At 36.7% G+C, this 16,592-nt stretch overlaps 3 protein-coding genes across 3 annotated transcripts; 1 reads left to right on the forward strand and 2 right to left on the reverse strand.

Annotated features, from left to right (window-relative positions):
* Positions 1-632: 632 nt before the first annotated feature.
* LOC149422319 (NAD(P)H oxidoreductase RTN4IP1, mitochondrial-like) lies at positions 633-4,771 on the forward strand. Its single transcript, XM_089633560.1, has 3 exons — positions 633-762; positions 2,100-2,308; positions 4,694-4,771. Exons 1-3 carry the CDS (start codon positions 633-635, stop codon positions 4,769-4,771), a joined length of 417 nt encoding a protein of 138 aa, XP_089489686.1.
* A 1,690-nt stretch (positions 4,772-6,461) lies between these two features.
* Positions 6,462-7,016, reverse strand: LOC149422320 (nicotinamide riboside kinase 1-like). Its single transcript, XM_089633561.1, has one exon. It carries the CDS (start codon positions 7,014-7,016, stop codon positions 6,462-6,464), a length of 555 nt encoding a protein of 184 aa, XP_089489687.1.
* A 6,631-nt stretch (positions 7,017-13,647) lies between these two features.
* On the reverse strand, positions 13,648-15,446 carry LOC149422321 (uncharacterized). The gene is made up of 2 exons (XM_089633562.1): positions 15,188-15,446; positions 13,648-14,921 (listed from the first exon to the last, which is right to left on the reverse strand). The coding sequence occupies exons 1-2, from the start codon at positions 15,444-15,446 to the stop codon at positions 13,648-13,650; spliced, it is 1,533 nt and encodes a 510-aa protein (XP_089489688.1).
* Positions 15,447-16,592: the final 1,146 nt, after the last annotated feature.

Raw genomic sequence — 16,592 nt, forward strand, 5'->3', positions numbered from 1 at the left:
CCAGTTAAGAATTTTTCCTCATAAAACTCATTAATGTAACATAAAATCAGTCAATTAAATACAACCATCGGATGGTAATAGTAATAAGGCTAAATGAGCCGCAGTACTAGTTAGTTAGAAACATGAAAGGGTATTGTTATAAGCCCTAGCTAGTTACAGGATTACGAAAGAATCCATAAAATCAAAAAAAAAGGAACTTAGTTATTTTTGTGATTGAAAAAATGAACTTGCCCAGCATAGCTGAGAAGCAAAATAGCTTAACTCTGGACCAAAAAAGGGTAAAACGCAATGCACAGTGCCCATTTCCCATTGCGACACAATGCGTGGGCTTTTTCATAAATGTGCACGTGAACCAAACCAAAATTATGTTGGGGTTATTTTTCAATGAATATGCCGTGTCTAGTCTACTTTAGTCTATGCGCTCTCCGATGATAATATAATAAAAGTACTTAATATACGATATCTTCCCCTTTCTGAAGTCGGAAATTATTATAAATCAATATGATTCCAGGAATTGTCACAAGGTTTTGCTCAAGACAATGTTTAAATGTTAAATACAATGTGCGACGTATCTTCGAAGCCGTTCGCGAATAAGGAGCAAGATAAAATGTTATCATGGCAAATACATTCCTATGGAAATTTGGAAGAGCTTCAACTATCACAACTCACAACAAACTAGAATTCCTTTCATTACTAATCCAGACGAAGTCCTCGTTAAAGTGCACGCTTCATCAGTGAACCCCATTGATGTGGAAATGATAAGTAAGAATCTAGAATACTTGTATTATTACAATGGTTTAAATTCCGCTGCGTGCAAAGGCTCTTAAAAAAAAACAACACTTCATTTCAACTATTTAGGTAGGGGGTTTAAATTCAAATTCACTAACCTTAAGCGCTTGTTATATGCCAGCGCGGATTTTCTCAAACTGTCAAAATCTCTTCATTTTTTTGTCGCTAGAGGGCGGTAGTTGTACATTAATGAACTTGTCAAAATACAACGTCAAATGTGCGTTCATCATGTCGCCAACATCACGTACGCAATCGGAAATATTAAGTAAAACAAACAGCTTAGTAAAAAGGTATGACTTATTTGCAGAACCTACTATTTTGGTAAAGCATTTACTTTGACATTTTTTATAAATGTTTATCATTCACTTGCTGTTGTTAAATCTAATAAGATTTGAACGGCTTTTGGCTTTACGAATCGCATTTGGAAACATTTCCTATACAAAGAAAGCTTGTTTTGCACTGTGTTCGGAAACTCGTGGTATAAACGGTATAACTTGTGAATGAATCTACCTTTCATTTAATGCCTACAACAACTACAAAAAAAATAGGCAGACTCTAAAATAATAGTAAATTTTGTTATGAAATAAAATAATGTGGCCAACTACGTCCGTTACTGGGCACCCATTTTGCACATCTCTGCTAATAATTATAATAATTTCTGAGACACAATTTTTTAAAAAACAGCAAAAAAATTATCAAATCTTCTGGTCTCTTTTAAACATTATAATAAAAGAAGTGTTAACCTTTCATTGCTATTCTTTTGTCAATTTATATGGTTTCTTCTTTATTTTTTGTGATAACATTTGTATCAATGGTATGATTTGAGATTTTCACAGCCAAAAGTATTATAGTGATTTGTTTTTGGGGTATAATGCCGTGTTGCGCTATCTCCTTCTTTAGCCAACGTTTCGGACAGCATTGCAGTGTTCATCATCAGGGCAGATGTGTAATCTAAGGTTGTGGTGAAATTGTATGATGATGCGATACCGTGTTGCCAGCTCCAACCCTCTAAGAGCTGACATTAACGTATAATTTAAAAGTGGTTTTCTGCGTTTATTTCTGGTGTAGCCGTCAATTACCGGATACAAAGAACTACTAAGCTTAGCTCCATCGTGTCTATTAATATTTACGTGATTTTTGTGAATTTCGATTGCCTCCGTAATCAGCCGTGCTCTATAAGTTTTGGGTTTTTATGATGCCTGTCTCACTGGGAAGAGTTCTTAAGTTACAAGTATAGGAAAAATGTGTTCTTATATTTGTATTTTACAGATGTGTAAGCTCATTATAACAATATTTTATCTTTATTCCAGGCGGCTTTGGATCTACAGCCTTAAATTTGATGCGCAAAATGGACAATGTGGAGTTTCCCCTGACGCTGGGTCGGGATTTCTCGGGGACCGTGGTGTCCGAGGGGCTGAGTGGGTCCAATGAGATCCCCGTGGGAGCCACAGTTTGGGGAGTGGTCCCGGTCCACCAGCAGAGTTGCCATGCTGAATATGTGATCGTAGATAGGAGAATGGTATGTAATACTGAAAAGCAATGTGTATTTTAGAATTTCATTTGTTCAGAAAGTTATAAAATCTGATCAAGCAATTTTCTTAAGTATTTCGGCTTTTATTTATTGGCACTCCAAACAAACAACCAAATTCATTTAAAGACTCAATCAAAGATTTTATCTATAATTTGCCAAAAATTGAAAATACACCTCTTTTAACATAATATAAATACATATTTCTATAGTTTTGCATGGTTTGATTTCTTATTTATTTTTGCTAAATATCTTACAATGAACATCTTATATTTATCTATTTATAATATTTATCTAATTCAATTGACTTAGATGTTCATTATTTTATGGTATTTAGGGTTTGCCTAACCCTGTCATGTATCTTTTATTTGTTGTGTTAAGAGGAACGGCTGCACGGCCGTTTTCATACAAAATATAAATATTTTCATACATTAAATTTGAGGCCAAAATAATTAACCAAATGGAAAATTTATTTATTGTGTTTTAAATAATAAAATATTGGGCATTAAAGAATCCAATTTTTCATGATTTAATTTAATTTAAATTTTTCAAATTTGCAATTACAAAAAAAATTAATCTTACCCAATCAACTATCTTAATATAATGAAAATTAAAACATTGTAAAAAAAAGCATTTTTGGTCAAAATTTTAAACTTATGTTCCACAAATTTGTGTTCTTACTTAAATTGGTCATTTGTAAAGCCCATCAAAATGTTTTTTTATTTTTTTTTTATATCATTACAATTACAAATATTGTAGGGCAATATTATTAAAAAATTTATCATTAACTGACAATAATTGCCAAAGTTCCCTCTAAAATGATGAAAAACCGAAATATTAACGGCCTGTATTTTATAATTTGAAACACAAATAAATAAAGTACCACATATTTCTATACCTTTTGATTGAATTTTTTTTTTGTCTCAAATCCAAATTTAAGTTTTAAATGAAAAAGTCTAAATAATTTGTAAATTGCTTAAATTCCATGTTATTTTGACATTTTTCCGTGATTTGACAGCGTTTAAGCTTAGTACACACCGGGTAAATTAACATAGCAAAGTTGATGATGGTGATGAAACCCTTCATGTCAAACTTGTAGGAGCTTAGAACGGTAATTAAAAACTTAATGATTTTTATACCTAAAAGTTGGGTTTTGAAAAAAAATAGTTGGGAGGGAAATAAATTATAGAACTATTTATTACTTGCAATAAAAAATAAATAAATTTATAATGGTTTCATATAATTTTAAAAAATCAATACATAGTATCATTATGCCTCGTTCCAGAGTGATACTCTCAGTATCGCCCTGGTGACAGACCACCATTCAAAATTGAACATTGCTTGAAATGGTTTAATTATGTTCAGTGACTAGATCTAAAATAGCCACTTTACTAGATAGGGGTCGTTCAAGTATTATGTAAGCACTATGGGGGGCAGGGGGGTCTTTGCTTTGCTTATTTTTGATGACATGGGGGGGTAGGGGGGTCGAGATTGTGACTACGTCAGCATTGCTCAGCAGTAGTTATTTTTTTTTCTACCCACACAAATTATGTCTAATCATTGTCTATGTTTGAAAACGGAATACATATTCGGGGATTCCCACAAATAATTAATATGTTTAGGTACTCGCTTAAAAAACAGAATACATTAACAGAAAAATGCATATAGGTACCAATTTTTACGTAAGCATGGGAGGGGGGGGGGGGGGGTAAGAGCTTTGCTTACTTTTGGTGACAAGGGAGAAGAGGGGGTAAATAATTGTAATAAATCTGCTTACGTAATACTTGAACGGCCCCATATAGATAAATTGACAAAACATATATAAAAAGACAAAAACAAAACATGTAATTTGTACAATATACAGGGAAAAACGAGAATACCTATGCATTTTTAATATGTATATTTGAATGATCAGAATTGAAACATACATATTAAATGTCCACCAAACCTTCTCCAAAAGGACCCCAAAATCGAACCACTGGGGGTTAACCGTTGGGGGCTTTGTCGTAACAACATTTTAATGAGATGTAAATATGCGGAAAGAACCTGGAAAGAATGCGGAAAGATCTGGTCACCAAACACAAGTGAATAGCCAAGTGCTTCACCACCTTCCTCTTCCCATCTCCTTCCCCTCCTCACCAACTTCAGCCTCACAACATATCCCCAATTGGGGATGCTATCACACAAAAAACAAGATAACTGAAAATAAGAAAACCCTCAAGGATTCGATTCTTCTGTTGATATGGCATCATACATTCAAAGCATGGTCTCACATCACACACATTACATTTCTTGGTGTTCCTTTTGTATTTTTTATTAATTTTACACCACACATGCTCCACTTGTCGCTTTGACCAAGAAGTGATTGCCTTTCAGGATAGGTCGCAGAGTTCTTCCAGTGGCTACTGTGCCGATAGTCCTCACAGTTGTATTAATTTGACTGCGACAGAATAGCAGGAGATCCTCTGCAACCTCACTCCTGAAGTTTCGGTACAAAATGTGTTTATTTTACTTGCGAAGCTTTGAGCTGTACAATATATACGCATTCTGCACCGAAATGCTCAGTAGCCTTCTGAAAAGCTTCTTGTACCAGACCAGGTTTCACTGTCGTTCAACGGGGAAGCCTGCCAAAAGCTGATCCTTTCGATCAACCCCACCCCATTAACATGTTATAGTCTAGTACCATTTCGGGTTTGTATGTCCAGGTACCAAACTTTTCAATTGCCCCAATTTCTGCATTATGGTAGGTGGACAACATACTTACCAGGTTTTTGTCCAACCAAACCATAATATTGAGGTCCCCGCAGTTCGAGTATACGACCTCACGTTGAGTCACATCAAGTTGGCCTGCGTCATGGATTCCTGGTCTGGATTTGTCGGTTCAACTTGTTTGGAAATGGTCTTCCCCGTATAAATTTGGAATTTCCAAAGATAGCTCGACTTGGACTCACAAAGCTCGTACGATTTTATACCTGCGCTGGCTGCTTTGGTTTGGATCATCTGGACAAATCCCAATCGGCCTTTATAGCCGAGTAAGGATTCGTCCAGAGAGATCTCTTGCTCGGGCAGGTATAAAGTCTCAAACTTATGTGAGAGGTGGTCCAAGACGGGCTGAAGTTTTTGTAATCTTCGCACAGATAATGGTGCACCAGAAGAAAGACTTTCATTGTGTAGTGAAGTGAAGGACTTTTTTTATGAGATTATAATCCATGGTCCGGCTAAAATGAAGCATGGCGGTGATTTTTTTGGAATAGAAGTAGTCTTTTTCAACAGGAAGGGGACAGATGCCTTGATGCATTAAAAGTGCCAAGAATACATACATTTCCTCTTTATTCGTGGGAGTCCATTTATTGGTACACGCGTAGCGTTTGAATTGTGCCTTCGCAATGCGTTGATCTGCATACCTGTTGGTCTCTCTCGCGATGAGTTCAACGAAATCTGCATCAAAGATTTTAATTACCATTTCGTCGGTATTACAAGTTGGTCCTGGCGTACCTGTAAATGTCTCCCTTATCCTATTAAAACGCGAAATATCACTGGACCAATCGAAAGAGTAACCATCAGGCGGCAGAATCGATCGCATTGCCTGCCTATCATCCAGGTCTTGTCTCCTAAGTTCTATGGCCAAAGCGGGTCAAGTGCATTGCTAAAAATTTGAGATGGTCCTGGTAACATGTATACAGTATCCTCGTCGTTGTAGTCGTTGTACTCTGTAGTCGACGTCGCTCGCTTCATCGTCCACGTCGCTCGCTTCGTCGTCCACGTTGCTTGCGTGGCTATCCTCCATGTCCGTTTCTGAAACAACAGAAATCACAAATTAATTTAATGCGTCCGTATTTCAATTATGGACCGCCTCTGGTACGACGTTTAAAAAGAAACTAATAGCACGATCAAATAAATCAAATACTTGAGGCGGGCAATGTCAAGTGTTAGAATAACATCAGTGTATGTATGAAACGATGTATGCATGTGAATAAAGCAAAGAGTATATCTGCCAAAACGGAGTTGTTTAGCGGTCCATAATTTCTGCCTACTGCGGGTAAATGGTATGGTGGATTTTATGGTTAGTTATTTAGTTTTTTAACTCACAGTTCCAATGGTTTCTCAAGTGCCGACATTTTTTGATAGCGAGCTGTCCACGTCGCTACTTTAATAATTTCTCAATGTCTGCTATCACTCTTTCGGCAATGTTTTCTTCCATCCCATTGATATGAACAATGTCAGTCTGCTTTTTCAAATCTTCATGGCACTTTAAATACTCCGGCCAAACGCACACTTCGACATATCCAGGAATATTTGGTGGATCGTAAACCCTCACCATTCTGCGCCTGATGCACTCCTCTTTCGTTAGAGATATTTCGTACTTCAGTTTGCACAAGTCGGCAATGGGCTTAAAATTCAAAAGGCAAAATCCTTCTAGAACTAATATGTTTCTGGAGTCGCCGGTATTGTTTGAAATCAGTTTTATTATATCCTCATACATTTTGTTCATGTCCAGCGAAGTGATTATGTCGTAGTTTGTGTGATCCAATCCTGGCACTTTGACATGTTGCGGGCTGCCTTCGAGGAAGAAATACGAGTCTTGATTAAGCACCACAGTTTGGCTGAATTTATCTTGTATTTGGGTCGCCAGTGTTGTTTTTCCTCCGCACGTAACGCCGGCAATGCCAACAATGAGCCATCTGTCATCTTTAGCCATGCTTATCTAAAAACAAAACTTATTTGAGCGCAAAGTAATAAAGTACATAACACTGCAATGGCAAGAACTTGTAATGTTATGTAGAAGGTATTAATATCAATGATTTTCAATGTCATACACAGACCTCTGCTTTTCAAACACATTAATACATAATTATTAGGTAAGGACTTCAGGGGTTGGCAGAGAAAGGTCTTTGAAACTGTACTTAAGATTTGTTTTTAATTAAGTATCTCAGAGGTCCTCAGAGAAGAAACTCTGTCTTTCACACACTCCTTGCTTCATTCTCATCCATACGTCTTCTCATACATACTATTCTGCTATACCGACTCTTTGCACATTCTGAATCCAGTATTTTGATTTACCTGATTGTATCATGTCTTCCTGGCACGTCTCCAACTTATTTCTCCATCACGTTACATACTTCGATACACTCTCTTATTCGTAGCACTCTTTTTTCGTCCATCTGCTCTACAAGTTCAAACAATTTAATCATGTTCATTACACTTACATCAGTCATGCATTATTTTTGAAACTTTGCTTCCAGCATGTGAGAAGACCTTTTAAAGAGATTTGTTATTTAAGACACATAAAAAGTAAATATATTGAAATTACTTATTGTGGTTATAAGATGCTATTATTTATACATAAATCAGAAGTTATTAAGATATTTTAAATTATGACTACAGATCAATTACAAAAGGTTTTTGACCAATGTTATTTGCTTCATATCACAAAATTAAGCTAGATTAAAATATTCTTATCTGAGCAATTTTGTCTAATGATGTGATAAACATAGTGAAAATAATAATGACATTTGTTCGGAAATGATCAAATTTGATGAAACACCATCTTGCTGTAGATAGTCATTTACAAATATTATTAATAGTCATTCTGTTATTAAAATTTGAGCCCTGAAGCCTCTGACATTTTGCATTGTAGGTACTTATCTTAGGAAAACTGTCAGAATACAGATTGCGCGGAAGATGTTTTCGCAATACATTTGATTACAGACAATTTCGCTGTCGCTAATATACAGTCAAACATGGATATAACAGAAAACATCTTTTTCCCTGCCACAGGTGACATATATAATAAAGGTATATAAAAACACTTGAGTATTCAAATGCAAAGTTGTGTCAAAATTTCAAAGCAATCAGTGAAGAACTTTTGGAGATTTAATATTTTGAACAAACGAACAATTACATTGTAATTTATTTATAGATTATAAAAATGTTTAAATTAAAATTTTAACACACCTTTATTTCAAAGTATCGGGTGTATTTGATAAAGCGTAAATCCCATCAGAGAGCCAATGAACGGGAATCCCCACAGAGAAGTAAATAATAAGGCAATGTTACAGTCCAGGAAAGCCTTGTACAGCCAGTGATCTGTGGAATTAAATAAAATTATAATAAAATATTAAAGTTTAATAAATAAGGGGGTAAAATTGTAATATTATTTTTTAATAATTCAAAATAAACAAAACCATTACCAGGTTACGAAGTAATCTGACAATATTTGAATTCTCTCTACTACCAACATGAAAAACTGTAAAACCTGTGACAGACCATGCTAAAAGCGCGCTGTATTCTCATGGCTTGTCCTATTTCAGCATATCGCTCGCCATACATTCCCATTGCTAGTGAATTGCGAGCGATGTGCTGAAACAAAGCCAAGCGTGACGCGTATAGCGTAATTTGTCTCAAGCCTAATTGTTATTTATCACATTGATGGAAGACTCTAGGTTAGAATTGATTTCTGCGATGCCTGGGTTCGAACCTGACACTTGAGAGTTGCAAGGAGTAAAGGGGGTGACAGATTATGCTATATAATAATAATAATGATTTATTGTCTTCTTTTCATTGGTAACATATAGAGATAATGATATCCTCACTGGGATCTCCCGTGCTGAGGATGTCATTTACATATTATAATTTAATTATAAGAAATTAATATTACAACAATGTAACATATGAATTTAATTATAAACATTTATCATGTAGGATAATTTTTTTTTTTTTTAAATAATTTTTAAAATAATTAAGATAGTGTTTTTTGTATAGTTCAGTTTAGTAGATTCGGTTTTAGTCTGTGTTTGATATCAGTATGTTTTCTATTTCAGATCTCCCTGTATTAAGTATCGAGCTTTTTATTTGAGATTTAAATGTTGAGGTTTTTGAGTGTGAGTGGTATTTTATTGTAGAGTTTAATACTATGATATAAGAAGCTTTTTTGCCCAAAAGTATTAGTAGTTATTTGTTGTATAAGTTTTTGACAATGAGATCTAGTGTTTCTATTGTACGTGTTTGTTATTATTTCTTGGGTTTTGTACTTATGAATGTAATTGAGTATAGTTTTAGAATAAAGTTGTTTATGGACATGATTTTAATATTGGTGAAGGTCAGTTCTAGTTCTTACAGGGACTTTCAGTATAATTTTCATTATGGCTTTTTGAGTTTTAATTAGTGGATTTAGTATATTTTTATTTGCACTGCCCCATCCGATAATACCGTATTCTAACAGTGATTGACAGAGAGCCATGTAGATTTTGATTAAGTCTTTTTTAATGAGCACATTCCTGATAGTTTTGAAATAATAACTTAGTTTTTTAGTTTTATTATCTAAATAGCTAATGTGATTGGTCCATTTTAAATTTCCATCAATTTTTAGACCCAGATATGTTATATGGTCAACGTTTTCTAATGAGGGACAATTACAATGCTCATTTAAGTGATGCGGGCTATGAATTTTCAAGTTCAGGTTTTCTTCAGTTTTTTGTATTTTTTTATTTTGAAAGTGATGAATTTGGTTTTATTAGCATTTAGTGTAAGTGAATATATAGTTAATAATATATAGTAATATATTATATACTATATATTAATAATATATATTAATATATAGTCTAGCCATTTTTTAATCCTGTTTAGTGTGTCTTCTGCTTTCTTAAATGTTTCTGTCCAATTTTTCCCATTTATAAGGCGAACAGTATCATCCGCAAAACTGATGATTTCTCCGTCACATTCTATGTGGCATAGTTCATTAATGTAAATTAGGAACAGAATTGGACCCAGAATACTTCCTTGAGGACCCCGAATTGGACATCAATACACTCACTGGTTATGTTGTTAAGTTTCACAGTTTGCTTTCTATTTCCCATGTAGCTTTTAAAGAATGTCAGTTCATTATCAGTGATCCCTATGTTCTCTAGTTTTTCAAAAAGATGTGAGTGATTTATTGTATCGAAGGCTTTAGAAAGGTCGAGAAATACTCCAATGCATTTTTTATGTGAATCTAGAGAATTTTTAATATATTCAATTACTAAGAAACCAAATTGTTTTGGTGATAATAGTTTATTTGATTCTAGGTAATCGACGAGTTGATTTTTAACTGTTATTTCTAAGATTTTAGATAATGTGTTCAGAATTGTGATTGGTCTATAGTTAGTGATATCCTGATTTAAAGATTGGTGTAATAGTCCCTATTTTGAGTTGTGATGGAAATCTGCTTACCGTATTAGATTTGTTTATTAGAAAGAGTATCGGTTCGGTAATTTCATCTTGTATAAATTGTAATATTTTCATTGTGATTTCATCACTACCAGATGAAGATGTTAGCTGGTTCGACCTTAAAGATGAATCAGGCACCGGCGCTCATCAAGTATGTCAATTATTCTATAAACACTTTCAGTCCACCTACGTAAGCGATATGGGTACGAACAATATCAGCACAATCGATAGTTCTACTTATGTAAATAATGATTCTTCGATTGGTTACATAAATATTGACAATCTAATGATCAATAAATACCTGAAAAATTTAGATGTTAGTAAGGGTTCTGGTAGTGACGGTATCTCGCCATATTTCATCAAAAAATGTGCCACAAATCTTTCTTACCCTATAACTAACATATTTATAATGTCACTAAAAGAAGGTAAATTTCCCACAAAGTTTAAAGAAGCTATTATAATCCCTATTCATAAAACAGGATCAAAAATTAACATTGAAAATTACCGCCCAATCTCAATACTCACGGTAATTAGTAAACTTTTTGAGCGCATTGTCTACGATCAAATTTACACAACAATTGTTCGTAATATACAAAACCAACAACACGGATTTCTTCAAAAAAGATCAGTATGTACTAACAAACTTGGTAAATTTTACGGAATATTTAACGTGCAATATGGACAATAGAAACCAAGTAGATGTAATCTACACTGATTACTCTAAGGCCTTCGATAAGGTAAACCATTTCAGTCTAATTCAAAAATTAAAACAATTAGGCATCCATGGTGACTTACTCCGGTGGCTCACTTCATACCTTTGGAGTAGACTTCAAAGTGTCTTAGTTGAGGGAACAAAGTCCAGCTTCTTCTCTGTGCCCTCCGGTGTACCTCAAGGTTCTCATTTAGGCCCATTATTATTTAATGTGTATATATACGATATTCACAAATATTTTTTACATGCTAATTACCTAGCATATGCAGATGATAAAAAAATATACTTAGTTATTGTTATATCTCTACTCACTAGCAGATTTCTGTGTGTTGGGAACTCTTGATAAAGTAAAAGGTTCTTTACAATAATTACGTTTATTTACGTTACAATAATTTAAGTCTGGATTTGTCTACACTGTTCATTACCCGAGGGTTGGTAATTCTCTGTTTCTGCAAGCTTAAAGTCTGACAAGGATACCCCACAGGCAATTGCTACACTCTAGCGACATCTGTCGGACTCTGGAGTAAACTTTATGACTGATGCCATCTATCGCTTGAATACCCAACTTATTACCATACATCACAGTTATTAAATCAATCAACGACTGTATTAAACTTCAAGAGGACCTCAATCGTCTCTTTGTCTATTGCGAATTAAACAAACTTGTTATTAACATCGCAAAATGCAATAAATTAACATTTACACGTAATAAAAATAAAATATCCTTTGTATACACACTAAACGGCACACACATCAATGAAGTAAAATATATCAGGGACCTTGGGGTAACACTGGATGTTAAATTAAACTTTATCCAACACACTGATGACATCATTAACAAAGCCAATAAAATGCTGGGATTTATAATTCGCATAGCAAAACCCTTCCACAACATAAACACTCTATTTTCCCTTTACACCTCATATATTCGCCCGCACCTGGAACACTGTACACCGATCTGGACTCCTTTATACCAAGCCCATATCGAAAGAATAGAAGGAATTCAAAAAAAAAATTTTAAACACATAAATTATAAACTAAACTTACACTTCTCAAATTATACCCAATCCATTAAATTTTATAATTTTAACTCCCTCCAAACACAACGTCTAATTTTTGATCAAATCATATTGTTTAAATTCCTAAATAATGGTCTGGACTCACCAGAACTTACCAATTTAATAAATCTTCATATTCCGTCTAGATCAACCCGACAATCTGATTTATTTTGTCTACCTTCGTGTAGAACAAACATTCGAAAAAATTCCCCAATTCCTCGTATATGTGCACAATACAAAATTTTTGGTCATAACCTAAAGAAATATCGATATGAAGTAATGCGTACGATCGAGTATTAATATGAGAGTGTGGAATGTATCGGGAGCATCTCATATCCTCTTCCTATTTTCCTCTTCCTCTCCCCTTCCTTTAACACCAAATTAATTTTAAGATATTAAAACTTCATTTCTAATGAACTTTCTAGAAGTTTCTTATGTTAACATAAGAAACTTCTGTGGCTTGACTTCAGTTAACTTGTATATTTATATCTATCATTGTATATTATATAAAAGCTGTTTGTTTCTTAAAAAGTAAATATATACTAAATAATTTTTTAAAAAACACTCGTTAACAAAAACTCATAACTTCTAAAATTATGGTAACTAAAATGCACATCTGTCAGACTACTCCCCACTCCTCCTTCCTTACGGGCACAAACAAACAATTAAGAGTGGGTGTTATAAGGCAGAATGGTGATTTGCTGGAAAACGGCTCTCTAAAACGGCTTAATACTACCTTTCGCATGTCATTCTCAGACTTCATATTTTTTGATACCAATTAATGGAATATTATTTTTCAGTCTGCCTATTTTTTTTTGTAGTTGTTGTAGGCATTCGACCATAAAAAATAAAAACATTGATACACCATACAACCCACTTTTAAAACTTCGATCTATGATTATCGCATTAATGAAAAAGTTTTACCTTACAATAAAACTTATATTATGTACTTAGCTTTATTTAAAACCTATAAAGTGAGATAAACATTACCATTTTGCAGCCAAATCGACGTTTCTTACCAATTTCGTGTGTAATTCTTAGTTTAAATCTCCCGCCAATGTCACCTGCTAGTTCCAAATGCATCCTTGAGGCGGCGCCAGTAGTGGGACGCCACCAGTGACGCTATAATTTCATGCTTCATTAGATCTCATCAGGCAGCCCTTGCCTAGGTTTTAAATAAAGCTAAGTACATAATATAAGTTTTATTGTAAGGTAAAACTTTTTCATTGTGTAGCATAGGCTTTATTTAAAACCTATAAAGTGAGATATTGTTTGTTATCGCCTGGTGACATTATGCTAATGTGAATCAAATAAAAAGAAAATAGGGGCAAGATTTCCAGAAATCAGCTAACCAGTTACAGAGGTTGAAAAAGGTCAGCGACAGATGGGTCGGTGTTGACTCGGCCAGCCGATTCTGCAATTTCCCTTCTATAGAACCTGGCAAAGGTATTGGGACTTCTCCAGTTACCACGTGACAGTATATCGTCCAGCTTATAATTCTGCAGCCAGTTCAGAGATGCCACTGCTGAACGGATGCTGCCAGGTGGATCCTCTACACCAGCATCCCTGAGGACTGTCCTAATCCAACCTGCAATTACTGCCCTGGAGGCCGCTTTCACTGTCCCACAAGTTGTAATAAATAGGCTAGGTAGTATCGCCTGCGCTCTCCGTTCCTTTGACAGTTCTATGACCTTTTCCGTCCAATAGACAGGGTCTATGTTCCTAGACTCCGAGCGAGCCAGTCTCCACCCTGATTGTTGCCAGTCTGCCGAATCTGTCTTGCCACCAAACACTGGCCAAATGGAGATGCCTTCACTGTCCACTGACAATCTTTCAGCTGTGCAATGGAGCAATGTGAGATCGTGGACTCGGCGCCCTGATGCCAAAAGCAGGATGGTGGCTGCTCTCCTTGATGCTTCAAAGAGAGTAATATGTTGAGGCAAATTCTTCTCCAGCCATGATGATACAACCCTCGGGTCCCAAATGGGGGGTTTCGAAGGCCTTAGTCTAGCTAAAGATATCCCTTTTAATATCTTCTTCACTATCGGATTGGAGCTCAGCTCTCTATTGTCTTCGGGAGAGCCTAAGGTACACACCACTGACTTGTGAACTAAAATGGTACTCAGCGATAGCTTTTCTTTGATGTGTAGATCGGCTAGGAACCTGGCTAAGTCTTCAGCTTTGGGACGCGTGGCATCGAGCTGATTCTCTGACGCCCAGCGCTGCCACCTCCGCCATGCCGGAGCATAAGTGCGAAGGGTAGAACTTCTCCATCCGGATCTAAGAAGTTCCTTCTGCTGACTTGACCATCTTGTTAGGTTTTTGTCCCACCCCCACAAAGCCAAATCTCCAGAGTGAAGGACTCTACTTGAGGAGGGGGTTTGTTGGTCCTGGTGTCTATCAGTGCTTCTCCTAGATTGTGAATCGTAAGAGGTGGACCCAAGGCCCGACACTTCAGATCCGCTCTCCAAAATGCCCTTTCCCAACGAGGAGCCACTACCAAGTATAATCCCCTTGCTCTGTTCAGGTGGCAAAGAACCCTCGGCATGAGGCACGGGGGAGGGAAGATCCAATCCAGCTGATAGTCCCAGTCCCTGCTCCAAGCATTGTGGTAGTCTGCCTCGTCGTCCTGAAAATCAAGAGAAACATACCTTTGAACCACATGCGCTGTCCTAGAGCCAAATAGGTCTATCTCGGGTCGTCCCCATTTTCTGAATGCTACCTCTGTGAAAGAGGGTAGCAAGTGCCATTCGGGTACAGCACGATGACGAGATAGACAGTCCGCTACTTCATTGAAACGACCGGGTAAGTATTGTGCTGTCATGGAGACACAGTGTTTATCCAAAACATCTAGCACTAGTCGAGTACAGCTCAGGAGTTGAGTTGATCTGGTACCACCCTCCTTGCGGAGATAAGATACGACAGACCTGTTATCCGACTGGATCAGAAGACCCGAGCCAGATAGCTCAAGCGCGTGAGGAGACAAGGCAGCCAACACGGCGAGCATCTCCTTTACATTGGAGTGAAGATTCAGCTGGTCATCAGCCCACACACCGCTGAGAAGCTTTTCGTCCAGCTGGGCACCCCAACCCTGATCAGAGGCATCGGTTGTCAGGTAATGCTCAAACAGCGGCAGATGTATAGGTGACGTCATGGTGAGCGATCGAACCCACCATCTCAATTCCCGAGCGGTAGCTGCCGGAATTGGTGATGACTCCCAAGGGTGGTAGTGTCTGAGTCCTAAGCACCCTTTCTGTATGTACCGGCTGTTGAGCCTGCCTCTTGGAACTGCAAAACTAGCAAAGTTTAAAGAGCCCAAGAGGCTGCGCCCCTTATCTAGTGACCACCTACCTGTCTGAATAAAACCCTTTAACAAATAAGATAGGGCTGAAACCTTGTTCTGAGGGAGAGACTTTTCATTAGTTAGAGTATTCCAGCTGATACCAAGAAATTGAACTTGTTGTGATGGTTCTAATATTGACTTATCAAATTGTATATGCCATCCCAAGCCTTGCGAAAACTCCACCATTTCAATAGACTGCTGTTTTAAAGTAGGCAGGCATTGGTTTACTAATAAAAAATCATCCAGATACACTAGAATTCTCATCCCTCTCTTCTGCAGTTCCTGCGCTACCCAGTTAGTGAAGGTTGCGAATGCCTTAGGCGCGGTGGCCAAGCCAAAGGGGAGGGATGTCATCTGCAAGAGTTCATTCCTATAGATAAGTCTAAGGAAACATCTATGCTGCTCACTCACAGGTACATGAAAGTAAGCATGTGTGAGGTCCACTTTAACCATCCAGTCATTCGGTTGTAGAAAAGTAGGAACTCGATAAACGTTTACCAGACGAAATTTACTGACAGTCAGAAAATTGTTTAAATACTTTAAGTTAAAGACCGGCCTCTTTGAGCCATCTGATTTGGGGACCAGAAACATGTTAGAAATAAATGAGGGAGTGGCAGGTGCCGACTCTAAAACCTTAAGGGCTTTGAGTTTTTCTATTTGTTCTGTCATTGCCACAGAAGTCTTAGTGGCGAAAGGGGAGTTAAAGAAATCAATATTATTATTTAGTGGAGGTTTTGATGAAAATGGAATTCGGTAGCCATCTAACATCTTAAGGATGATAGTAGGGGCGCCAAGGTTCCTCCACTCACCTGCGAATGAGCGCAACTGACCCCCTTGAAAAGAGGGCCCACTGTTAAAACCTCTTACGGTCTGGCTTCCCTGCTCTTTCCTTGGGCCGGAACCTACCTCGGGGAGGGAAAGCTTTAGCGGCCCTACGGGCTGGTTCCGGACCTCGAC

The sequence above is a fragment of the Hesperophylax consimilis genome, chromosome 7, assembly GCF_061612785.1.
Source record: "Hesperophylax consimilis isolate HC1 chromosome 7, BYU_Hcon_1.0, whole genome shotgun sequence".
NCBI classification, from domain to species: Eukaryota; Metazoa; Arthropoda; class Insecta; order Trichoptera; family Limnephilidae; genus Hesperophylax; species Hesperophylax consimilis.